This window comes from Thamnophis sirtalis, unplaced genomic scaffold (genome assembly GCF_051295495.1).
Source record: "Thamnophis sirtalis isolate CommonGarterSnake01/CBP01778 unplaced genomic scaffold, rThaSir2_p1.2 scaffold_1, whole genome shotgun sequence".
NCBI classification, from domain to species: Eukaryota; Metazoa; Chordata; class Lepidosauria; order Squamata; family Natricidae; genus Thamnophis; species Thamnophis sirtalis.
In genome coordinates this window covers 72,875,164-72,900,337 of record NW_028261381.1, presented here as the reverse complement: position 1 = coordinate 72,900,337, position 25,174 = coordinate 72,875,164, and the positions used below count along the sequence as shown (strand labels likewise).

Below are 25,174 nucleotides of genomic sequence, written 5' to 3'. Positions count from 1 at the left end.
CATTTTCTATAATATTTTAGTGAGGCTTCTTGCAGTATGTTATAAAATCAAAGCAAGAATGTTTTGCCAAAATCCATTCAGAACTCTTTCCTCTGTGTGCAAATGTAATATAAATCTCAGGAGAGTACCTATGTCACATAAACAATTTATTAGTGATAAACATAGAATACATAGACATTTAAAGACAAAATGTTTTGGTTACTCTCTACCGTCTGTAGTGCTCTGAAACAGGATGGGTGATAATTGCAAATGTTATAGCAATATAAACATAGCTAACTGTATCTCTGTTTTGTAAGTAAATATTTTTCTTTACAGTGAAACATATTATGTCATTTTTAATTGGTGAATGCACTGGTTATATTCACTGTTCAATCAAGTAGTTTGATCTGTATGAACACAGACAAATCAGGTGAGCTATTATTATACTTCAATTGATTTAACTGATATTACTTCTGTTTATCAGTTTGTCATACTATAAACTGCTTTAACATGCAAGTGTACCTTTGACAAGCCAGCACCACAAGATTTCCTGGCTTCCTGAAATTGTGAATGTGGTCTTTTAACTAGCAGTCTAAGTTGGGCTTGGCAAGCCAAACCACAGATGCAAACAAGCCAAGGTCTCTGGATAATTTTCAGCATAATCCTAATAGCCGATCACATCTGGTATTTCTTTAAAACCAATCAGACTTGCTATTGAAACGGGGAGGCCGGGAGGGGGAAGTGGATAGAATGGGATCCCCTAGCTGTCTCCGTGGCAGACTTCCCACACCCCATTTTAAACATCTGTCCTGCTTAGGAGCCTTTGAGTGGCATTCGCAGAGGGGGGGGGGGAGAAGCTGAATTAAGAATTACGGGTTTACATAGCATTCCGTATCAGATTTAATGCATTTAAGCAGCTTTAGCGCCGCCACCTTTCTAGTTCCCTTTGTCTCTCCCTTTCCAATGCAATTATCATCACGCATTTCCGTATTCAAGTTCGGGAAACTCAATGCATTAAAAAATGAATCCATCATCTCCAAATTTCGTCAGACCCTGTTCAATAAATAATCCTTAAATTAGCGGGGCCCGACGCGCTCCAGGTTTCGTAAGGTTGTCCTTTGCATTTGGCAGCACCGAAGGGTATTTAGACCAAACACGGCCGGTTGCCCGGAAACGAAGACAGTAGGAAGTTGTCGTCTGACGTTTATTGCCAGCTTCCTTTTCCACAAAATCCGTGGGCGGTGAGTATGGCCTGGCAAATTGGACTCCCGGGGTTGGGAGACGCGACGATTGATCGACTGCGGAAAATGCGGCGTGGTAAACCGAGCCGGCCCTTCTACAAAGAAAAGGGGGTGTTGAAAGGGAAAAAAGGAAGTCGAGGCTGTTTGGAGGGAATAATGATCGCCCTTTTGGGCAAGCTCCGGAACTGCTTCGTTCTGCCGCGTGGAGCCCGGGCGTTTCCTCTTGCTACCGGGTATCGCGCCTGGGGTTTTCCCGAGGGATGTAAGTGGGAGAAGATGTCTCGCCCCTGGCAGGCGTACAAGAAAGGGCGCGGTTAGTCTGTAGCCAGAAAGCAAAGGCGAACGCCCACGTTGCGAATGTAACTGAGGAGTCGCTGAGCGAGCAAATGGGCCGCTTTGTGGCTCACTACCATGCCGCTTTAGAGCAAAATGCAACCAAAACAGAACTGCCTAATTTCCTTCCTCAGATTTTTGTATACTGTTCTTCAACTAAATATCCAGGGTGGTTTGTAAAATGAGTTGTCATAAAGCTGGGGGGGGGGGAGAATTGAATATTGTTCATTCCCAAATTCTTTGATTCTTGGAAATAATTCTTGGAGATCATTTGAGGTACCTAAGTCTCCTTCAAATTTCCACAGCGGGATGTTTTCAAGATTGAATTTCCAGCATAACCAACAGGGGTTGAGGTATTCACAATGACTTCCAAAATGTCCTAGATATGGATTGTCCTGCCTAAATCCATAATAAGAGGATAGTATATTAAATGGATTTTAGTTTAGAGAAACACATTTAAGTTTCAGTATTTGATTATTCACCTGGGAGAAAATCCATTGAACTCTTATGAGATTTCTTTCCAAATAACTGCAATGTTTATAATTCTATCCTGAATACAATTGTTAAGAAGAATCTCTTCTTGGTTTCATTACTACTGGTATATACAAGTAGTCCTCTGCTTACAACATTTCATTTATTGACCATTCAAAGTTACAACAGCCCTGAAAAAGTGACTTACGACAGTTTTTCATATCTACGACCTTTGTAGCATCCCCATGATCATGACATCAAAATTCAGATGCTTGACAACTGGTTCATATTTATGACTTGCTATATCCCAAGGTCATATACTTTTGTCATTTTCTGACAATCAATGAGTAAGCCAGATTCATTTAACAACTGGGTTATTATCAATTGTGATTCACTTAATTGTGGCAAGAAAGGTTGTAAAAATCACTTAAAATGTCTCAACATAAATTTTGGACTCAATTGTCCTATGTTGAGGACTACCTTTATTTAAGTTTATTAGTGTTCTGATCATACTCTCCTATTTCTGTGGAACATTTCAAATATGAATAGAATAGAAGGCTTTGTGCCGATACCTATATAGGCTATAGGTTCCCCTTTTAGTATCCATGTTAACCTTCCTTCATAGTTCTTACCACTACAGGAGTGCAAAATTCCTATTTCTTTCTATTTACACTCAGGTAGCTTCTACTTATTATCCTCCTAGGCCAGCTGGTTAGGCTTCCCAAGACTTTGTAGGACCACTATTTCCCCAATAGTGAGTTGAGTTTTGGTTTTACTTGTTTCAACTTATAACTTGTGCAAATGCACTTTCCCAACCACTGAAGTTAAGCCACAAAGAAAGCGGTTACCAGAAATGGAAGGTATAGAATTTCATAATCAATTTCAGTGCATATCCTAGAGCTGAATGATGGTTCTTAAATGTGCTCAGGTTACTGGAAGTAAAAGAACACAATATGCAGGCCCTAGGGAAAATAATTAAGACAGAAGATAGGATCACTTGTTAGTCACAAACCTGTTCAACAACTGGGTATTTTTTCAAAGTATGCATTTCTGAAACTGAATACAGGTAGTCCTTGACCTACAGCCATTTATTTAATGACTGTTCGAAGTTACAATGGCACTACAGAAAATGACACAACCAAGTGCCAGAGCATATCCATGATCACACATTCAAACTTTTGGGTGCTTGGCAGCCAGCATATATTTATGGCAATTGCAGCATCCCAGGATCATGTGATCTCTATTTGTGACTTTCTCAACCAAACCAGCTTTTGATAAGCAGTCAGTGGGGAAAGTACTACTTACTTAATCACTGCAGTGATTCACTTAACAGCTATGGCTAAGAAAGAAGAAAAATCAGGCATGACTCATTTAACAACCATCTTGTTTAGCACCCGAAATTCTGGCGCACCAGTTCTGATTGTAAATTAAGAATTACTTGCACAGCCCCCTCCCCAATACCATGTGCTATCTCGCCATATGGGATTATAATTTGGATAATCTATTTTGTGTTCTTCACATCTGGAAAACACCACACTGAGGTAAAAGCCATTATTTGCAGTTGTTGAAAAAACTGATACAAAAGGTTAAATCTGGCAGTTTTCAAATAGATTGATAAGAAAGACAGGGATGAATAACCACTGAGGTTATCAGGAGATGGCATTTAGTCTTATATTACTTTAATGGCTCAATTAAAGTAATAAATTGCTCTTAAGAGTTTATTGAAGCTGCTCAGAACGTTGCGGAGCAATGTTTGAAGATAATTGACTTTTGACATTAGGATTTCTGATCCCTTTATTTTTATTTTCTTTTAAATATTTTTGCAGGACGCCTATTTTACAATTGAATTTTAGTTATGTAACTATATTTGTTTGTAGCCTGCCTTTTACTCTCCACCAAATAGCGCGAGGTGGGCTCCCCGAGAAAGGGGAGTTTTAAAACTTCGCAGAAGGGATTTTACTCCTCTTTGATGTGAGGAAATAAAAAAGCTGGCCTTCATCTCTGCTGCGAAAAGGGCGTCGCGAACCTTCCCTAGCAACTAAATAATTGCCGACCTCTCAATCCATGGAAAATTCCCTATGGCCTCATCGGGATTGTGAGCAAGCCCGAACGCAACAGGATACGCCTTGGTTGGGAGTGGGCTGGGGTGGGGGGCGAGGAGGGCGGAGCAATGATGAATGTCGGTTTCACTCTCCTCCAATTGGCTGCGAGAGAAAAGGGCGTGGCCGAAGCGGAGAAGATATTTTCCCGTAAGGGGGTGGGGCTGAAGGCGAATGATCTGTTAGTCGTTTTTCGTCTTCCCGACAGTTCGGTAAGTTAATGCCTCCCTTGACTGTTACTACTGTTTAACCAGGTGTGAGAGGGGCGGGGTGGCGGAGTGCTGGCCATGGTGTTCGTATAGTCGGGTTTAAACTAGGTAATTTGGGTTGGGGGGATAGAAGAAAAATAAGGGGGGCGGGGGGTCAAAGCCAACTGCGAACCCAAATCGTGCTTCGTTGGCAACGTAGTAAGAAAATCGCGGCACTTTCTGATTTTCATTCCTGGTCCCAAATTACTACTTGGGGTTAATTTGGGGGGGGGGACCCCGTTTGAAAGCTGTCCTGGATGGTATTCGTGAACGGGCTCACGCCCTTTTCGTTCCGTTGGAAAAACTCGGCTCACTTGCAGCGAAGCAACTCTGGCTCCCTTCAAAGAAGATGACTTGACAAAACGAGGAAAGGGAATCGTTAACGGTGACTCAGAGGCTTCGAGTCATAGGTTCGCACTGAATAATAGCTGGAAATAACTTTTCGGTTGAGGAGAAAGACCGTGGCGTTATTTTGTCTATGTTTAAAAGTTTCTCCGTCATTTTAGGAGTCCCGGCGCCATTCCAGGTTAGAGATGCCGTTTGGATTCCTCTGCCTTAAGGCAATTGCAGCCTTAAGCAGCAAGCCTTAGCTGCCAAATGAATTTAATTCACTTTTATTTTCTCGAACCATGGCTAGCTAAGTGCATGAGGTCTGCCCAAAATCCAGTGACTGGCAGCCATGACATTTTTAGGTTTAGAGGGTGCCAGAAGAAAAGTGTCCTCTGCTAAAAAGTTCCCTTTAAAGACGTTAGAAATAAAGATACCCCATTTAATCTCCCTCCTGTTTTTTTTTAAAGTAATTTGGGGTTTTACTTGTATTTATAAGATGTTGCTATGTATAGCTATTGTTTGATTATCTGTGTAAGCCATTAAGTCTTTTCTGATGGGGTGAATGTAAATTAGATTAATAATTGCAGAGGCAATCTTAACTCTCTGCCCTCTAATAGTCATCTGATTTTTTTCCTGAGCAGATGTGGGTAGCACATCCTCTGAAGTTTTGGCACTACATTTTGTATAATTCTTTGGTCATATGACCAGAAGGACTAATAAATGAGATATAAGAAAGTTGTGGCCTGTAAGGCACTAAGTTTGGTGTGGTGCTTACTTAAATAAAAGAAACTTCAATAATTTGTTAGTCCATTTACCAGTAGCAGGCTGCTTTTAGTCTTTCTGTGTATGAGGGTGGTTTTAATTTGTGGAAGGCATTTTTCACTGCCTGTTTTCAGATTTCCTTCCATAGGAATCAAGTTCAATAATCTTTCAAATTTTTAACCATGCTACTAATAAAAAAGCAACTATTTTTCAATTCTTGCTTTTGTTTGTCTTCTTTCGCTCTCTCTCCCCCCCCCCCAAGCTTAGAAGAAACATTTAACTGAAGTTGCAAAATAAAACACTCACTTTTCTTTCTATCTAGATTGTGGAAATGTGTACATTTCAAAATAATTTGGAAGAAACACTTCTCAGCCTGTCATAATGCATTCCTCTTTACAATGTTCATTATAGCAGTTTCAACTATTTCCAGTTTATGTGCAAAAACTGATGCTAGTGCTGCTTGAAGGAGTTAACTTGTTAAAGCGGCAGCATTGTATGGCTCAATCAGGCACCTGGGGGAAAAAACCAGGACTGCTTTATGAATGGTGGAGAAGTAATATGTGCAAAAGCAATTATCCAAATTTTTGAAGCATGCAGCACCTTTAATTTTAAATGTTAATACTCCCATGGGTAATTGGCACTTTGGTGGTACTTATGCCTTTGGCAAGAGAAAGGAAAAAGTTTTTGAAACATAAGCTAGGATCCAGAGTTTTCATTTTAAACTTCAGGTGTGATTATATTGCCATTAAATAACTATATCTGGAACATTAAATCTAATATGCTATAACAATAGTTTTATGAATTCTCTTGAACTCTTCATGGTGAATAGGCAAGAAATAAATTGACAGGATCAGTTTTTAAGAAGCTCCTTGATTATATAGTTTTAAATATGACAATAAGCAAATCACCATCTCAGCTGACATTTTCTTTTGAGTGATGGCTGGTAACTTGTTCCACTTGCTTTGCCTAGAGCACACTTGGACAATATGGGCCAGAGGACACACTATTTAACTCTTAAGATGAATATGAAGATGTGTATGATCTATTAAATTGGATTAATTGATATAGCAGATGATAGATTTGTACCTTATTAGGGCCTTGAGACCCCAGGGATATTTACTACTACTTTTACTTATTTTTGTGTCATTTTCCCCCTCTGGATAGACATGCTTCCAAACAAACCATAGTACTGTGTGGCAACTTAATTTTTACCTTGTAAGAACACCTGTGGGTATTATGAAGGTTTAGGAGCATTCTTAGAAATAAATACGAGGCTAAAAGCTGGCATAGTGCTTTATTGGATGCCAGCTTCTTACTGATAATTTAATAAAAGAACCAAAAGGAAAATAGAATGAGGCAAAGAATAGAATTCAGTCTTTCTGAACCTGCTATGGAATTACAGAAGACAGGATAACAATTTCCAGGCTGTGTAAACGTATCTAAATGGCATTGAGTTGAAAAAGCTGTGGGATGACAAAGGTTATGATTTTTATTATCGGCAGTAGCATTACAGTGAAAAACATAATTGGAAGTTTTGTTGTCTTAATTATGAATAGAGCAGCATTCATAAAGGCTTATTTGCACCAACCATTGAGCAGCCACAGACAGTGATGGTAGTAAAATCTCCTTTTCACTGAACTGAATTTCTTCAACTTAATGGATATTATGCCTCATAATTGTATTAGAAGTAGTAGGAAGGTGGATTGAGATTGCTTTCTTTTGGAATATATTTTTAAATTACCCAATTGGAGGATTCCCAGTTTGGTGTAGCGGTCAAGGCGCCAGGCTGGAAACCAGGAGATGTGATTTTTAATCCGGCCTTAGGTATGAAAGCCGGCTGGGTGACTTTGGGCCAATCAATCTCTCTCAGCCCAATTTACCTACCAGGTGGTGGTTGTGGGGAAAATAGGAGAAGAAAGGAAAATCAGGTATGTTCACTATCATGAGTTGTTTATAAAAAAAAATTAAAAAAAAAAAAAAAACTAGCCAAGCCTAAACCCTGTTTATTTTCAAAGTCTAAACAAGATCAATTTGGCTGCTTCCTGCAGAGAGAGTCCCAAATAGAATACATGTTCCCAAGAATTACTTGATATTATGAAGTATTTCTTTGTCCATAACTAAAGGCAATTTCTGGACCATGCTCTCTTCCCTCAGGATGGGATAATGGCTTGTATATCTGAAAGTGATTGGCAAAGCAACTATAGAATATTTGGAATTTTTAAAAAGTGGGGTGGAGAGAAAAAATAATAGGAGGATTTGAGTTGCACAATTGAGTTGTCCATTCTTAAGAGTATGTTGTCATCCCAGAAATAAACTGCTAAATCTTAGTGATTACATATAGAACAATAACAGAATACCTTATCTAATACTCCCATATCTTTGGCTTTAAGCTGGCAGTGTGGAGCAATTTTCAGCCAAGGACAGACACTATATGTCAGTGATGGTATGGTCAAGACAAACTAGATAGACATACATTGTCCTTCCACCTTGTTTAAGCTTTAAGGTAGTGATGGGGAGTCCTTTCACAGAAGTCTTGGGGATTTTCTTTCTATAGTTATTGGTGCGATTGCAAGGTTGACTTAAAAGCTCCATGGCTTCCATTTGCTTTAGCAGTCCAGAAAAGATGAAGATACTGAGCACAAATGCTCAGTCAGTAGATGCAGCTCGATTGAGGGGGGACCCCAAGAACAGGAATTACATAGGAATTGGGGCCAAGCCAACTTATCTTCCAGGAAAAGTGGGAGCGAGTAGCACTGAAACAATACTATGCAGAACTCCTGCTCTGTACAGACCTGCCTGCCTGAAGTTTCATGTATCATATTTTGAAAGCTGGAAAAAACATTCCAGAAATAGGTTTTTGTTGCCCTTAGAATTTAAAGCTTAGAAATTGAAAGTGAATGAGGTTGACAGTCTATGTATTCAGAATGAACAGACTAATTTGCACACTGCATAAAGCTGTTCACCCCTTCAGCAGTTATAATTATGGTGAATTCACTATTAGAACATCACTTCTATGTGGGCAAGATTATATGTAGAATGCATTGGTACTTAGGATGAATATTAAGGCCATGTTTACTAGAACTGATCAATTACATATTTTCTGGAAAGTTATCTGATGTGAATAATCATTGGAATGACCTGTGTTAAATAACTCAGTTTATGCCAAGATTCATTTATAAATGTGTTAAGGAAATTTTTTACAAACTTAAGTGAGTGTCTAGAGTCCACAGGACCTATAGTAACTAACGCATGTGTCCCTGCAGAAATTAAATTTACTTGATTGCAGTTGTAACTCTTGGAGAGATTCTAAATAATATTAGAGGCCTGAGCACTGTGTTTAGAATCAAATTCAGCATAGGCACATAAGAAGCTAACATCAGTTCACTAAGCCCTTCTAGTCTAGATGTGGGAAATTTTCTTGGCTCTACTAAGGAAGATGACCAACCAGACAAGAAATCACCAAAGTAAAGGGGGTAGGTTTTTTTAGGAATGTTGAGGCTTATGGTGAACTATTCCCCCAAACCCTTGAAAATCAGAAAAATGAGCAAAAAGATAGCAGTTTTTCTCAGATGTGACTAACAATTTTCCAGGATTTTCACGAGAATATTCTTGAGCTCTACTTAAAAGTACTAGGAATTATACCATGACTTTTGGCAAGCAATGCACGTGCTTTGCCTCTATTATACTTCCTTCTTTCTGGTAAGCTAAGCTGCCTCTTGAGTGTAACATTTCATAATTTATCTATGTGTGCTGCAAAAGTATTGCAGCAGTTCTGTTCAAAGGAGTCTTTTTAAAGTTCCAAATGACTTCAGACAGAAGTATTTAGCTCTTGAGCAAGGTAGGCGTCTATGAAGAAATTCTTTCTTGAAGTGACTGTAATTGCAAAAGAAAAATGTAACTCTAATAGTTTGCATCCAGTCATGCATTGAAGGGGGCTATTTTTTTTAACCCGAGGATGTCTTTTTCTCATCTCTGTAGTTAAAACCTCAGAAATGGACCTTGACTTGCAGTGCCAAGAATTTGAGGCATCAAAATGGAAAGAACTTGTTGAATCCATGAAACAGCACAAAACAATTAGGTAAGTTAACAACATTTAGTGAATTTCAAGGGCTTTTTGAAGGCCTTGTTTAACAATTCTAACATTTCCCTTCATGATTTGAATTGGGGAAAATTAATAATGGATTAGCACAAAAATTCTTCTGGAATGTCACTTACATAAAGAATAGTAATCCCCCCCCACTTCCCCCCTCCAATGTTTTGCTTTCCTATATACCCATGTTTCTCATTCTTGGAAGTTTTAAATGTGCGAACTTCAACTCCCAGAATTCCCTAGCCACTAGCATTGAAAAACACTGCATATAGTGTTTTCTCTTTCTCACTCCAGTCCATGTGATTTCCAGATGCTTTTGCTCATAAATCCTCTTTAGCCATCTTGGACAAATTGCTGAAAGCACATTGCATTGTTTGTGGAGGGAGGGAGGGGAACGGTGGGGAGAATCATGTATGTTGAATCATGTAAGCAATTATGTATATTGCTCCAGGACATTCTTAAATACTTGAGACACATGCTATGCTAACCCTAACCCTGTTAGATTTTATTCAAGCATTTTAAAGGTGTACTAATAAGCTTAGCCTGGGAGGGTGCTGTAGATGGCAGATAATTCACCTGGCTAAATTAGAGCTAATGTCTATTTTCTCCCTAAATTTTTAGATTGGATGACTGCGGTCTGGGAATTAGCCATTGTGAAGATCTTTCTGTTGTTCTGACTACCAACCAAGAACTAACTGAACTGAATCTAAGCAACAATGAACTGGGAGATGCTGGTGTAGATGCTCTATGCAAAGGATTGTTAAACCCCAATTGCAAACTTCAAAAACTAAGGTAAATATTCCAAAATTCATAATGGCTTTAGTAGCTTTGGATTATACCTCCCACAAGTGGAAACTTTTATATAGTTATTGCCTTCCCTGTTAATCTCTTCCAAATGTGGCTATACAAGTAGCCTAGCATTTCTCCCAGGTATAAATTCTCAATACAATTCATTGTTGATTGTTATAGGCCAACTATGGTATTTATTACATCTGGTTAGAATAGCAAACATATAAGTAGTCCTCAACTTACAGCAGTTCATTTAGTGACCATTGAAAGTTACAACAGCGCTGACTGAAAAAAGTGACTTGTGACCATGTTTCACACTTATGACCATTGCGGCATCCCCATAATCACATGATCAAAATTTGGATGCTTGGCAACTGATTTATATTTATATCTGTTGCAGTGTCCCGGGGTCATGTGATCCCCTTTGACGACCTTCTGACAAGCAAAGTCAACGGGGAAGCCAGATTCATTTAGCAATCGCATTACTCACTTAACAAGTATAGTGATTCACTTAACAACTTTGGCAATACAGGTCTTAAAATGAGGCAAAACTCACTTAAGAAATGTGTCACTTAGCAACATAAATTTTGGGCTCAGTTGTGATCGTCAGGCTAAGACTTCCTATAATGTGATGTGACTCACTTATGACAGCAACCTGGGCACTCTCTATTGCTGCCATTAACTGAATCCCACTGGCCCTTAATCAAGGATCTCCCCCACCATCCAAGCCATTTCCACATTGGTCCCTCCCAGCCCTGAGCATCAGAAAGGTAAGGGACTATCTCCTTATCAACCCCCCAATACCCTCTTTTCCCCCATCTCTGCCTGTTTGGTTACATGCCTACCAGCTTCCCTTGCCACCAACAAGCCTGCCACATTGTCTGTCACTACTGTACCAGCCAGGGCCTTCTTTGAACTCCTTTCTTTTGCTGCAGGGCTGCCTGGGTCTCTAACATAGCCGGAGAAAAAGGAGAAACAAAAGAAAGCCCTGACTGGCACTAAATTGTAGGCCTTGGACAAAGAGAGAGAGAGAGAGAGAGAGAGAGAGTTCCCACTGGCATCGGCACAAAAGGTGCCATGGACAAGGCCCCAGCTGCTGGAGAACTGATGTGTGGCAATAGGCGGGGCTGGGTAGTGTGGGCAGCTGATGGATACTCCAAAGGGAGCTGTAAATGCAGGTGGGCCTGAATTTGTTCACATGACTGCAGGGGTCCTGCAGGGGCTGAAACTTCAAAGATATAAGTCCCTTCCTTCAGCAACTTTGTAATGGTCGTTGAATGGGTAGACGTTAAATAAGGACTATCTGAAAACAGCAAGTATAGGAGATTTACAGTCAACTATATTTAAATGATTTTTCAAGTTGGGTTGATAGGATAATCATGTTACACTCCTTTTCCCTGGGGAATACTTCCTTTGTTTCCACAATAATACCATATTATAAATTAATAAATAAATATAATAAATCACAAAACTCAAGTTCTTTTGCGTTGAATAATACTAAGAGAAGAATATGGAAGTTTGAATTCTCACGTCTCTAAACAAGCATTGTTTTCATATAGCAAGGAGAGCATTATATTGGTATTTAATTGGAAAGAATGAGGGCTGTGGTTTAGATGCACCTTGACATAAATAAGTGAAATGTGTAAATATTGAAAAAGGCACATATACATTGATTCAGCTGACAAATGAAAACTAGTATAGCAGGATTAATCGGTTCTATGCCACCCAGTCAGTGTTGACTCTTAGCAACCACATAAGTAGAGTTTGTCCAGAAAGGAACAGCACACTAACCTACCATTTAGAAAATTGCTGCTTGCTACACCTGTCTCAAGCACTATCTTTCAAGGCAATTGTTCGCTTTATGATCATGTAGCTGTAATATTGTTGATAATATATATTACAATGGTCATGGCCACTTCGACCTGCTTCTCGAAACGGCTCCAATCCCCACTCAGGCAGATCTCTGGAGAAAGTGCAGGTAGACCTGAGACAGAGGCGGGCTGCTCCCCTGGGAGTTTGTTGTTGCCTCTCCTTCCTTAGTTTTGTATAAATACTGATCCTTCTCCCCTTCCCTCCAACCCCCTGCAAAAAAAAACAAAACATGAGATTTCCAACTGCTTTAGATTGTATTTTTTTTAGTTTTGAACCAGAATTTCAGAACCAAATTCCAAAAAATTGAGATCCAACATAATTAAAGCATGTCAGGTTGGCGAAATCAGCAATTATTGGCAGTTAAATCTCTAGGGATTCAAACGGGTTTCCAGCTTTTGTTAGTAAATACCAAATATTGAATTCTACCTGTATGCAAAAGAGCTGAACATTATATTTATAATTGCTTGCCAATTTTGAGATGGCGCATAAGATATATGATGCATCAACATTATTTGTAGAGTTTATTGCCAGTCATTGAACTCATAAAGAAAAAACAGAAAAGCTACCCTGCTGGAATAGAGGAGTGATATTGGGAGAAGTGTAATTTGCCTTAACATCTTTCAAGCGACTCTTGACATGGCGGCTCTCAGGAATGGGATTTGTGGCCTTCAAAAATGTGTTTGTTTGACTGCCATGTTCCAGCCAGTATGACTACAGCGTTCAATGAGATGATACTTGCTATCCGCTCCTACTCTCAAGCATTAATGGAATTTACACCCATTTCATTATTCCAGGTTACGGAACTGCAATTTAACTAAAGCTTGCTGTGAGAAGCTACGTTCTGTAGTTAGCAAATCATCTCTGACAGAACTACACCTGGGAGATAACAGTTTGGGCTCCTCAGGTGGAAAAGCACTGTGCCAAGGACTTGTGGATCCAAACTGCCAACTAGAATCACTACAGTAAGTATTTGAAGTTCTTCAGTACATATAAGACAGCAAATATGTTTTGAAGTTTAGAAGTTTCTCACGTTAAAAAGCTTCTTTTTCACCCATCTTGTAAGGACCAGAAACACAGAATTGGATAAACCAGCAAAAATTAGGAGAGAGTATGGGATAGTGGTTGAGGTACGCAGGTTGAAGTACTAAGATTGAGGAGATCAGTCATGAAATTATATCAAATGAGGGATCCAAAGTCATGAGCTTTCATCCAGACTAAGCTAGCAATTACATGAGTCTCAGGGAAGGGTGGGGTTGGCATCTTTACAATGATTCATCCTTGTAACAGTACTCATTTTACATATCAGGTCATTGACTTTTCAGCAGCCCTGGTTTCTGGCTGTTACTGCTTAATACCTAGTCTGCTAATAGTAAGTTTTCTGTCTTGGAAATCTCAGGGATTTCCCAATTTTATTTATTGATGGGGTTGTACGCCTGTATACAGATTTCTGAATCCAGTTGTTGAACTTTGTTTTATGATGTGTAACTAGTTTCATTAATTTTCCTGACTTGGGTTTTGATGCTCTAATTGTTATTTGCTTGCTTGTAAACTGGAGAGATAAACTTGCTTTCTTACTTCAATTTTATTGATGCTTTGTTGGCTGCTTAGAGTTGGTGTTATGATGGAGACCAGCTAGAGGTAGATTAATTAAATGAATAAGAAAACTAAACAAAATTGGGTTGAATAGAATAACTTTATTGTCACTTTAAATGTACACTAATTGGCATACATTAAAATGAAATTACGTTTCAGAAAGCTCTGCCATAGGTTATTAATATGTATACAGTATATCCTCTGCACCTCCCCCCAAATGTCTTCACTATTATCTTTTGGAAGTCAACTCACTCCTCTCTCTTATAGACTACAATTCTGTGACCTCACAAAGGAAAACATAGAAGCTCTCTGCTCTGTACTATGTGTCAAATCGTCCCTGCAAATGCTCAACCTGAGTAATAACAAGCTAGGAGATGAAGCAGTGAAAAACCTCTGCCAAGCCTTGGTGAAGGGCTCTTCTAACTTGGAATCCCTACAGTAAGTTCATATTTGTCTGGAGTTCTTTCTTTTGGGATATGTCACGACTGAGAAGTTTCTAAAGAAGTGGTTGTCTACATTAAAGGGTAATCCACCCAAGATGGACTGTAATAGAGTGAACATTTAAAACAGTTTAAGATTGGAATAGCTATTTCAGTTATTCTGAGTTCAGAATAAAACAGATTTATTACGCTGAGGTAAAATGGATGGCCAAGTGTTACACTAAAGCAGGGGTGTCAAACTCAAGGCCTGCGGGTCACATCAGGACCACAGACAGTATGGTGAGATCCGGCCTGCAGGGCAGTCCTGGAAAATGTAAGAGGCTGGCCCCTGTGGCTTCAGCCCAGTCTACCCAATGCAAAGAGGGAACATCAAGCCAGTGTGGCTTCAGCTACCCAATGCAAAGAGGAAACATTGGGCCAGTGTGGCTTCGGCCTGGTCTACCAGTGCAAAGAGGAAACATGCCAGCAGTTTGGGGAGTGTTGTCAAGCTGGCCATGCCCACCTAGTTGGCCACACCCACCCAATCAGCCACACACACAGACCCACACACACAGACCCGAGGTCAACCACCCTTGGTGAGGCCCTCAATGAAATTGAGTTTGACACCCCTGCTCTAAAATAAGAAGGGCAGCCAATAAATAGAGTTTCAGAGTTTTATCCAAACTCAGGATAAAATGAGTTTTTATTCCACATCTTTCTAAGTAATTCACCAAAAGTTGAAGATTAGAAAAGTGCCATTAGCCAAATTAGCAGATCCATAAGTATTATAAGCAGGTTGTCAAATGTAAATTGTGCTTGTATATTCACAAATAATCCCTATTGCTAATACTTCAATACTTCATCTTGCAATCATATTACAAACTACAACTTGTACTGGTATGCATTGTATGCATTAGGAAAAAATCTCAAACTGATAGTCTAAATATATTTTTTCTGTTGTTAGGTTATTTATAGGTTGTGTTAAAATGACTCCATTGCTCTTGCAACTATGCTGGACTGTGTTTTGTGTTAAGCACTTTTGCAGCAAAATACTTAACAATTTTTTTTGTCTACTGTGTGTATTCATGTATGTGTTTTAAAAGCTTGATACGTTTTAAAATCCTATTTGCCAGTTTTGTAAACTGGATGTAAATAGCACTGATCATCGATTAAATCCCTTCTTTGTGGCCCTATGATGAAACACAAAGCAGGGGACTTATTTAGAGTTCCCATTGTGTCAAAATATGTGAAATACCACAATTGTGGCTATTCTCTTCCAAGCTCAGAACAATTTTTGTTATATGCACACTCATAGAAATATAAAGCCATGTGTTCTGTAGTTGCAAGATTTCCATCTCTAACACTGTGATTATTGTAGGCAGAGTTGCTGAAAAAACAAAATTCTTTTGTCAGTTTTCTGGTGAAATCCAGTGCAGCTTTGGAACTGTTTTTTATTTATTTGCAGATTAGAAAGCTGTGAGATCACACGTGCTAGTTGTGAGGACCTCAGTACTTTCCTCAGTAATACTCCATCCTTGAAAGAGTTATGCATAGGAGACAACGATATTGGTGATGCAGGGCTAGCTATCCTCTGCCAAGGTGTCCAAAATCCAAATTGCAAAGTAGAGAAACTATGGTAAGTGGCTCCCTAAATATTGGCAATCTTCAAATCTTGTATGAAATGTCCTTTGGTAACAAATATCAATTAGGCTTTCACAGTGGCTTGTTACATACTGTTAGGTAAGCTCCCCATTGGGAGAGCGAGTACGTTCAGCGAAGCATTGCGAGAGTGTTGTTGGAGAACACACAAACCAGCATACAGAGATACTGCAGTTTAAGTAGGCTTTTACTTTCGTGGAAATAGAGGTATCAGAGTCCATCAAACAGTCCAAGTCATACACGGTTAAGATAGTCAGTCATCAATGTCTTTCAGGTAAGGGATAATCCAAATAACATAGTCCAATAATCATACAATCAGTTCAGTACTTAAGGCTTGCTAGCAGTTGCAAAACTTACAATAGCTCACGGCACTTTCTAACAGCCAGCTTCCAAAACACTCAGATCAGATCAACCCAGCATCTAACAAACCGTGATCCGACAAAAGCGCGCCCGACAACAGCGCGCCGACAAAATTGCGGCGATAAAACCACGACGTCGACAGCGCACCCACAAAGGCGCACCAACAGAAGCGCCATTACGGTTAAGATAAGGGTCGGTGAACCAGTTAAGTTAGGGGTTAGGGTTAGATTCAGGGTTAGGTTTAGGGTTAGGTTCAGGGTTAGAGTTAGGGTAAGGGTTTGATTTAGGGTTAGGTTTAGGGTTACCTTTAGTGTTAGGTTTAGAGCGCGCTTCTGTGTTCATTCTTCGGCGCGATTTCGAACTCGTGCTTTTCTCCCCGCGGTTTTGTTGGTGCACTTTTGTCGGTGCACTTTTGTCGAGTGCGCATTTGTCGGTGAACCCTAACAAACAGAGCTAACAGTCATTCTGGCTCCCTCTTATGGCCGATTGAGGAAAACAGCAACCAATCACATTTTACAGTATGATTTAAAGAAACAGATACAGCATTGTTATATGATTTATATATTGCCAACCCAACCATTAGATTATATTCCTAACATTCCCCCTTTTGGGTAGGACAATATATACATCTTAAAATCTTAATCCGTATTCCTCGCAACAACCTTTATGCTTTATATTACCTCGGGCTATAACTAGGTTCTTACAGCCAGATTCAGATTGGAAATCTGCTTATTAATGTCTCTATTTTATTTCAAATTGGTAGATAGGGTTAATTTACTGCATTTTTAATATTTAAAACTACACCTATATAATTCTCTTAATATGTTAAAAATCTAGTATACATTTTCAGATATGGTTTTCTGCCGTAAGTCTTGGCAGCATACTATATTTTTCGGAGTATAAGACGCACCTTTCCCCCACCCCCCAATAAAAGAGCGTGGAAATATTGGTGCATCTTAATACACTGAATACAGCCATTTTTGGCCTCCCGAAGTTCCGTACCTACACCCCATTTTTGAAAAAAGCAGGATGTTTTTTGGAAAAACGGGCATTTTCCCCAGTCCCCAGAAGCACTCTGCAGGCTTCAGCAGGGTTGGGGGGGGGAGGCAAAAATGCCCCCGTTTTTGCAAAAAAATGACCGATTTTCCATCCCTTTTTTGCAAAAACGGAGGCATTTTTGCCTTCCCCCAGCCTGCTGAAGCCTGCAGAGTGCTCCTCAGAGCCAGGAAGGACAAAAACTTTTTTTCTTACTTACCTCTTTGAAATCTTGGTGCATCTTATACACCGGTGTGTCTTATAGTCCAAAAAATACGGTCCTTTTTTTCTCCCAGTGCAAGTGAGAATAATTCATGAAATTTAAAGTGTACCCAATCTAGGTTGTGTACATAGGTGTTTTTGGTATTCCCCTATGTGGGGGATTGAACTCCATGTGCAATTTCTGCAATAATTCTTTATGTCTATAAAGTTTATTTCTAAAGGAATGTAGCATTTAACATAAATGAGTCACAAATCCCTGTTTTCATCCATGTTTCTATAAATGGCCATCTAGCTTAATAATGGCCAATTCTTTTCTGTTAAAAGATAATCTCTGATTCTGGAGTAATATCAGAGATGCTACCACCAAATGGCTGCCATCAAATGGGGGTCTCGTTCACATCAAAGACTAAGGCTAAGGGGTGGTGGACAATCTTCAGGGCTCAAGTATGTTGAGAAATAGACTTGGTCTTGATATGTTTTCATTGGCCAAGGGAGAATTTTGATTCTGGGTCATATGTATATTTCAATATTTTTATGCATTACTTACTTGCTACAAGTGAATGGGTTGTAGTTTAAGGAGCAGGTATATGAAGATGTAAATAAATGTTTCAAATGAGGGAATCATTTGAAATCTATCTTAATTGTTTGTGAAAAGCTAAAGGCAATGATTTGATGATTATTTCAGGTTGTGGGAATGCAATATCACTCCAGGTGGTTGTAAGGAACTTGCCACAGTCATTGGTACCAAAGAGACACTCAAGGATATGAGCTTTCTGGGAAATCCTGTGAAAAACGAAGGAGTAGACTTTTTATGTGAAGGGCTGAAGAATCCAGAAACAAAACTCCAATCTCTATGGTTCGTGCATGTTTTCTTTTTGTTGCAATCAGCAATGCTGCTGAACAGGATTTGTCTAGAATGGAGGGACAACGTAGCTTCAAGGGATTGCTTAAATGACATTCCTGCCAAGCTTTTGATTCCAAGAATCTGTAGGGTAGCCCATCCCCAGCAAATATATCCTTGCTGTGAAGAGGAAGCTCTTTAAACCTCCCTTAATTTTCTGAGCATATCTTCGCTTTCCTGTTATTTGCCATTTTTACCACTGAAGCTCTATGGCCAAATGAATATGAAAAAGAGAGTTCTGCTGAAGCAAGGAAAGAATCGGGTGCGTAAACAGAACTAGAGTTGCTGGGTCTTCAGCATGTTCCATATAGTCCAGAACAAAACTAACTGCTAATGCTAATTTGGCAGAAGAGAAAACAAACAAAATCTGGGGAAAGACTTGTTGCGTTGCACAACCCCAGCATTGTAAGAGATGCACTTATTTCTCTGCTACAGGTTAAGAGATTGTGGCTTGACTGAAGCTTGCTGCAAGAGTCTTAGCTCTGCCTTGAGCGTGAACGTTGTCCTTAAAGAGCTGCAACTGGGTGGCAACTCCATTAGAGATGCAGGAGTGATTGAAATCTGTAACGGTATCAGGAGCTCAAAGTGCAACCTTGAATCCCTCTGGTGAGTGACAGTGTAAACTTTTCTTATCCTTTCTGTATACTGCTTTATGTGGGATTCTTCTAACCCTGTTTTTCAAACTTGGCAACTTTAAGTTGTATGGACTTCAACTCTCAATTCCTGAGACAACATACTGGGTGGGAAATTTTGGGAGTTGATGTCTATACATCTTAAAATTGCCCAACAACATGAATAGCCTTTGGGTGTATTAGTCCAAGTGATAGCTTCCTATGAAAAGTTGGCCTATACTAAAGCATTAGGATTCTTTTAGTAAAAAGTGGGCTTATACTCAAAATCAGAATGAATAAAAAGAAATAGCGCAGGGCATTAGATTTTGGTATCATTTTAAATGCCTGATCTTCATCAGGTTCCCATGACTCTCACACTCTGTCATAATTCCACAGTTTTAAGGACTAGACAATTATCATTGAAGGTGCAGGATATCAGATTATGTAGTTTAGTAATTGCATTTGGGGGTGTGGGTGATATATAAATCTATTCAACTGTGTTGTATATACTAATTGCTATTTTTTTAGATACGTTAGCCAATTTGGGTGCCTTTAAAAAAAAGCATAACCTTATTTAGGCAAATATAGGGTAGAGATTGTTTCTAAAGGTAGATGTGACAATCACAGTTGTCTTTACCAAAGCAAAACCGATATACAGTAGAACCTCTGGTCACGACCATAATTTGTTCCATAACTTTGGTCGTAAACCGATTTGCATGTGACCCAAACTTAATTTTGGAAATTTGGTGCTTAGAAAAAAAATTGTGCAAAAGGGAAAATCGGCTGTAAAAAAAAAAGTGAATTTTTTGGTCAGAACCCGATTTGGTCATGGTCAGAAGCGTTCGTGACCAAAGGTTCTACTGTATGCCACAAACCTTTGGGGAACTCAAATGGTTTCACTGATTTTGTGCTGACTGAAGTTTATTTAAGGGTATTGGCCACAATATTTAGGTATATCAGCTACTTTTTAAGCCCTCCTCTCCCTCCCCCCCAGGAGTTTATTGAAGATTAACTAATACATAACAGGTAGTCCTCAACTTACAACTAGTTCATTTAGTGACTGTTCAAAGTTACACTGGCACTGGAAAAAGTGACTTATGGCTGTTTTTCGAACCTACAACCATTTCAGCATCAGTGATCAAAATTCAGACACTTGACAACTAGTTCATTGATGATGGTTGCAGTTTCCTGGGGTCATGTAAATGCCTTTTGCAGTTTTCAATGGGGCAGCTAAATACACTTAACAACCATGTTACTAACAATATAACTTCTGGCAGTATCTTGAAAAACTAAACGCTTACTGTTCCCTGAAATCAATGAAACATTTTTGAGGGTTGGAACAGTTGCTGTTTGCAAATAGAGGCTATAGATAGGAACTGCCCTAACTCTGTAGCTGGAGCTAAGTGTTTGTTTGGTTTCTTTTCATTGTTCCAGTTTTCTTTTAAATGTTATTTGGTGTTATTCCGACTTCTTCCTAGGGTGGGGATGTCGAGTGTTACAGCAGTTTGCTGTGATGCACTTGCCAAACTTATCGTTGAGAAACCTTCTCTACGAGAACTGGATGTGAGCTACAGCCAAATCGGGGATGAGGGTGTGCTGAAGTTGTGTGAAGCAGTGAAAGATCCAAACTGTAACCTGAAATATCTGATGTAAGTATCTCTTGGTTAGCGTGTAAGAACGAGGGTCAAGGGGTCGTTTAAGAGTATTTCTAGAAAAATGGAAAGGATTCAGTCTATAATTGTGTTCCGGTTAAAAACTACATACAGTTTTAATAGAGCTTCCTAAACTGCTCTCCGCCAATTGCCTTTGTTATATTTGCAGTCAGTCTGCAATTATTTCCAGGATGATCAATCACCACTTTAAATATTTCAGAAGCTTTTAATTGAGCGCCTAATGATTGAGTTGGGCATGTTTTTCTTGAGTAGCCTTGCTCCAAGTCATTCAGGATTCTTCAAATGCTCTTGATGTTCCTTCAAAACGATTTGCCCTCAAATGTGTCATCTTTAGAAACACTGTTCTGGTTGATTGAATCTTAATGTTAGAAAGAGCGTTAGCTGAATGCCTGCCTTTGGGGTAGCCAGAACATCTCCCTCTATGGGAAGTAACCTCACTCGTGGAAATGAGATTTTATGTGTTTTATTGTATTATTAGAGATGTGATTACCAACTTTGAGTGATTCTATCCTTGTCTGATGTTTCTCATCTGTAATCTATAGTATTAATAGCCTGAATGAAATTCTTTTTGCAGCTTGTATGACACTTATTGGACTTCTGAAGCAGACAAGAAGGTGAAGGAGCTGGAAAAAGTGAAGACTGACTTTCAAGTGGTTACATGAGTGGGGAAACTTTGCTGGGACCGTTTCTTGTCTTCTGTTGATCTTTGTTGTATAAACCAAGTTACTAGCCCAGTGATTTTTTTTTTTTAATTTCAGAGTTATGGGCATGATGTAATGTACCCAAAAATTCCATTCCATGTTAGGAATATGATAAAATGCTGAGGTAGTTCTGGAGAAAGCTTTTAGTTCTATATCAAATTATAATATATATGTAAAACCAGGTTGGTGGGCTTTTTACCATTGGGGGAAAAAGGAGAAAAGAAGAGTAGAACAAAGTAAAATAAATCTCTGGCCCACTGTCATAAAGCAATAATGTAGATTGTGTTATTTTTTTTTCCAGGGTGGGAAATAGAATTGTTTAGATAAGATTAATTCACAACATTGCTCACTTTGATAACCAACAAAATGCAGTTATATCATATTTTCTGCTGAAAGTATAAATGATCTTCTCTCTCTCAGCCTATGTAGCTTTATTAAAAAATAAAGTTTGTTTGCAAAGATATATTTAGGATTTTGTCTTTTGTTGAAAGAGACACTAAACATTGACATTAATTTATTTTTATATATTCATGGATCAATACAATTTTTATGTTACTACATTATTTTTTTAAAGCCTGTACAATGCAAATGCTTTGCTTTTTTCTTCCCTTCCTAATTTTAATTAACCATAATGCGTACCTATCTGGTGAAACATCCTATGCTAATTACTTACATTGAATATTGTCTCTGAGAAAATAGAGAGTTTAAGTGATGGGCAATGTGGTGGATGCGTTTCTGTTCTTATTCGAATATGGTATTACGGTGCAGTAGATAACTAATTATGTTAAACTTCAGTATGCCTTCCTAAGTTTATTATGTTTGATATACTATTCACATTTATTGGTACCATTTAATAATTGCATTTTTCTTTCAGTAGCTTTTGAATTATTGTTGGAACAATTTAAGAAACACCCCTGTATTGTGGTTACCTATGACTTCAGTATTTAGCTGTTGCCATCTAGGCTTGATAGGTTGCAGAAGATTATAGGGAATGGACTTCAAAGATCATTCAGAAACATTTGGTGGAACAAACTGGAGCTGTTTGTCTGATAGGGACTAGAAATGGAGCAAGGAAGTTTCATCCTGAAGCTTTTGCAGGCTTACATATACCTTGTCAAAACACAAGTCCAGATTGTTACAACCCTGACCTGTGTGATCTGTGGTATTATTTTAGGGGTGCATAACAAACTACCTGCTTTACTTCACTTAAACTAGAACTGAGGCATATGGACTATAGGCAGTCATCTTTACTAATCTTGATTTTTACCAAATTGGCCGCCTAGTTGTAGATTCAGTTTGGAAACAATGTATAAAGCCTTACTAAGAGCACACCTAGAATACCACATCCAGTTTTGGTCACTACACTACAAAAAAGATATTGAGACGCTAGAAAAAGTGCAGAGAAGAGCAACCAAGATGATTAGGGGACTGGAGATTAAAACATATGAAGAAAAGTTACAGGAACTGGGCATGGTTAGTCTAGTGAATAGTAGGACCCGGGGAGACATGATAGCAATGTTCCAATATTTGAGGGGCTGCCACAGAGAGGGAGGGGGTGAAGCTATGTTCCAAGGCACCTGAAGGGCAGAAAAGGAATAATAGATGGAAACTGATCAAGGAGAGATTCAACCTAGAAATAAGGAGACATTTTCTGACAACAATAAACCAAAGGAACAGCTTGCTTTCAGACATTGTGGGAGCTTTATCACTGGAAGCTTTCAAAAAGAGACAACTACCATTTGTCAGAAATGGTGTAGGGTCTCCTGCTTGGGCGAGGGGTTGGACTAGAAGACCTACAACATCCCTTCCAACTATGTTAATCTGTTAATAATTAAACTCGGGTATCCAGGAGTGATCTTATGAAGTCCACTTCAAACAATTCACCAGTGTTGTGAAAATATCTGTGTATTAACACAATACATAAATCAGAACATATAGACATACCAAATGACCAACATACTTGAGCAAGATTCAAAATTATTGTCCTCTACTTAAAAGTTCTTAGAGCCAATATTTTCAGTGTCCAGGAAAATGCTAAACTGTAATACCCCATTAGGACAATCAACAGGTAGATGTGCGAAGGATTCTTGAAACAATCACTAACTTGTTTTAAAAGAGAAAGAGAGGAAGGGGGCGAGCTAAGCATATTTTCAGTTTGTTCCTTAGACAGTTTTTTCATCTCCATCAAATTCTCCATCTGCAGAATATTTAGGTGTGTTTACAGAAGTAGTTTCCAAAATAGTTAAAAGCAAAAAGCAAATAAGCTGTAATGTTGCCATGTTTTTCCCTTATAATTAAGTCATCAAAGCACTTTGTTCTGTTCCTTAGCTCTCTTGTTACCCCCACTTGAGAAAAATGGCTTGCCAGGAGGAAGTTGAAAGAAGTTTGTTCTATCAGCCCATAGAAAGTAAAGTGCAAATAAGGCTGCATCAGGTTTCCAGTGACCATTCTAAAAATGTGCGTCATCATTCATGACTCATCTCCCTCAAAGTAACAGCTCAATTTGCATATTAAATCAGAATAGAATGAGCTAGAAGGGACCTTGGAGGTCTTCTAGTCCAGCCCTCTGCTCAAGCAGCAGAACCTTTACCATTTCAGATAAGTGGCTGTCTAGATCAGGGATCCTCAAACTTTTCGAACGGGGCCAATTCACGGTCCCTCACACTGTTTTTTGGGGGGGGGCTGGACTGGCTGGGTGGGTATTGCTTGGTGGTCATGTGACTGGGTGGGCGTGGCCAAATTAGCAGTCCATTTTGCCTTTGTCCTTGCTGTACTTGCTCAACTCAAAGGAAAAAGAGCGCTAACTTTCTTGCCACTTGCCTAACTTCATTAAAACAGCAGCTTCAGGCTCTTTAAAACAGGCCATTAAAGAATAAAACAAAAAGGATTTCCTTCAAAATAACTCCTGATCATATGTTTCAGATGATCACACAATAAACCAGACTGAGAACTGCAGTCAATTAAGACTGCAACTAAAAACCCCAAGATAGGCATTGAGAGACATTGGAAGCAGGCAGAAGGTGGTGAGAATACACACACACACTCTCTCTCCTCTCTCTCTCTCTCTCTCTCTCTCTCTCTCTCTCTCTCTCTCTCTCTCTCTCCCCCTCCCTCCCTCTCCCTCTCTCCCTCTCTCCAATGGTGAATTAAGGAGGGATAATGGTCCCTCAGACTGTTGGGAGCTGGATTATAGTTTGAAACAAAATGTACAAATCTCTATGAACAATGCACATAGCTTCATTTGTAGTGCAAAAAAACATGAATACAATATTTTAAAATGAAAAACAATTTTAACCAACATAAATAGACTACTAATTCAATGGGAAGTGTGGGCCTCCTAATTTGGGATTACAGAGCTAAAAGTCTTTTAAGCCTGGAGAATTCACAAAACTGATTTGCTTTTTGCTACACTTGTGCGTGTGTATATACACACATGAATATCTACCAAAATTGTTCAGCAACCAATTTGGTGGATGTACTTTATATATGGGAAGAATCAAAGCAGTGGGTGAATTCTCCTGCAGGCATTATACTACTGTTGCATTTGAATTAGTGTTAGCCAATTTCAGCTGATTTTGAAAAAGCTAGGAGATGTGGAGACAAGTCCTCCACACACCCACTTTTAAAGCGCTACTTTAAAAGCAGCCCCTTCCCTACTCACCCATCGGCCCTGGATCACATGGCTGTGAAAAAATCTGAAAGAGTGTTTTTAAAGGACTTTCAAAGACTTTTAAAGACACTACTTTACAAACTGACAGCTGCTTTTCATCCCACGGGCCGGATACT

At 39.1% G+C, this 25,174-nt stretch overlaps 1 protein-coding gene across 3 annotated transcripts; it reads left to right on the top strand.

Moving 5' to 3' along the window:
- The first annotated feature begins 1,065 nt into the window (after window positions 1–1,065).
- Window positions 1,066–21,851, top strand: LOC106544571 (ribonuclease inhibitor). Of its 3 annotated transcripts, none has more exons than XM_014060872.2 (10): window positions 1,066–1,220; window positions 9,442–9,541; window positions 10,175–10,345; window positions 13,009–13,176; window positions 14,075–14,245; window positions 15,692–15,862; window positions 18,188–18,358; window positions 18,839–19,009; window positions 20,493–20,663; window positions 21,262–21,851. In XM_014060872.2, the coding sequence occupies exons 2-10, from the start codon at window positions 9,456–9,458 to the stop codon at window positions 21,347–21,349; spliced, it is 1,368 nt and encodes a 455-aa protein (XP_013916347.2). In that variant the 5' UTR covers window positions 1,066–1,220; window positions 9,442–9,455; the 3' UTR covers window positions 21,350–21,851. The 3 variants fall into 3 exon arrangements, with proteins under 3 accessions (XP_013916347.2, XP_013916345.2, XP_013916346.2); XM_014060870.2 differs by lacking the exon at window positions 1,066–1,220 and adding an exon at window positions 1,256–1,482; XM_014060871.2 differs by lacking the exon at window positions 1,066–1,220 and adding an exon at window positions 4,280–4,335.
- The last annotated feature ends 3,323 nt before the right edge of the window (window positions 21,852–25,174 follow it).